The sequence below is a fragment of the Corylus avellana genome, chromosome ca2, assembly GCF_901000735.1.
Source record: "Corylus avellana chromosome ca2, CavTom2PMs-1.0".
NCBI classification, from domain to species: Eukaryota; Viridiplantae; Streptophyta; class Magnoliopsida; order Fagales; family Betulaceae; genus Corylus; species Corylus avellana.
In genome coordinates, this window is record NC_081542.1 from 28,857,721 (window position 1) to 28,859,522 (window position 1,802).

Here is a 1,802-nt window from a genome sequence, read left to right on the forward strand (position 1 = left end):
AGTTAAGATTAACCATATCTTCTAGGTTTTCTTAAAGTGTTCTTTAAGCCCAAAATCAATGGAATTAATTGCATCTTTATTTAAAACGTGAAAACAATAAAACAACACAAAATCAAACAAATAACAATAATAAGGAATTAACATATGCGAGTTAAGGGGCTTGAATATGCAACATTCGGTGCTTATCACATACTTCCAAGCTCATATTGTCAGAGTCTTGACTGAATATTCATTGAAGAAGGTGATGCAGAAGCCAAACATCTTAGGAAGGGGTAGGCACTAGTTGACTTCCGCATGGAATTCTGTTACTTCGCAGAACCGAGCCAACTTCCTGAGAGTGAAACTTGGGTAGCAAATGTGGACGTATCCTCCACCTGGAAGAGAGGTGGAGCTAAGAATGTGTTGACTAACCTGAAAGCAGAAAGCTTGGAATTTTCAATCTGGTTGGCTTTCACAACGACCAACAATGAAGCGGAGTATGAAGTGGTCATAGCTGGATTGAGTTTGGCCCAGGACATGGGAGCTAAGAATCTGGAGGTAAGGAGTGACTCCCAAGTGGTAGTCGGGCACATACAAGGAGAGTACAGAGCCCGGGGGGGTAAAGATGAAGAAGCATCTAGCGAAGGTATAGGAACTCCAGGTCCTCTTTGACCTGGTAGTGTTGACTAGGATCCCCTGAGAAGAAAATAGCCGAGCCAATTTCTTAGCAAGACTCGGATCCTCGACAGATGAAGAGGCTGAGGCCTTGGAGCAAAAGGTACAAGTCTTAACCGAGCCTTCCATACAACCAGTAGTGAAGGTCCTACATGTTGAGCAAGGAGGTGAAGCCTGTAATGGGCTGTGGAGATTGTACAGTACTCGGAAGAAGGAAAGCTCTTGGATGATAAGAAGAAGGCACAGCAGATCCGAATGAGATCTGCTCGCTACACAAGGGTTGGTAGCACTCTCTACAAGCGGGGATACACATTGCCCCTCTTAAAGTGTATTACCAAGGCAGAATCAGAATACGTGATACGGGAGATTCATGAAGGAGTATGCGACAGCCATGAAGGGAGTCGAATGTTAGCACACAAAGCTATCAGAGCCGGGTATTACTGGCCCGGGATGAACCAAGATTCTAGTGACATTGTGAAGAATTATGACAAGTGTCAGAGGTTTGCTAAGGTCACAAAGAATCCCCCAGAGGAACTGAGTCCAATCTCAGCACCATGGTCATTCGCACAGTGGGGGAGTCAACCTAGTAGGTCCATTACCCCCGAAAAAAGAAGGTTGCAAATTCATAGTAGTTGCTGTAGACTACTTCACCAAATGAGCATAAGTGGAGGTACTGGTAGCCATCACAACCGAAAACATCTAGAGTTTCTTGTGGAAGTCGATAGTGTGCAGGTATGGAATTCCTCACGCCTTTGTGACAGACAATGGTAAGCAATTTGGTTGCAAACCATTTAGAAGTGGTGTGCAGAGCTCTACATCATGAATAACTTCTCTTCACCGGGACATCACAGGCAAACGGGCTTGTAGAAGCAACCAACAAGACTTTAATGAAGACTCTGAAGAAGAAGCTAGAAGATAGGCAGGGAGTTTGGGTAGGGTTTCTCCCAGAGGTATTGTGGTCTTACATAACAACCACCAAAACGACTACCTGGGAAACCCCATTTGCCTTAACATTCGGAACTGAAGCTATGGTACCTGTGGAGCTAGGGTCTCTCAGCTACCAAGTAGAACACTATAATTCGGGACTGAATGAAGAAAGAATGAGGTTGCACCTAGACTTGTTGCATGAGAAGCAGGATGGAGCTTAG

At 44.7% G+C, this 1,802-nt stretch overlaps 1 protein-coding gene across 1 annotated transcript; it reads left to right on the plus strand.

Moving 5' to 3' along the window:
* The first annotated feature begins 294 nt into the window (after positions 1-294).
* Positions 295-1,802, plus strand: LOC132169525 (uncharacterized). The gene is made up of 4 exons (XM_059580549.1): positions 295-625; positions 684-757; positions 856-1,386; positions 1,506-1,802. Exons 1-4 carry the CDS (start codon positions 295-297, stop codon positions 1,800-1,802), a joined length of 1,233 nt encoding a protein of 410 aa, XP_059436532.1.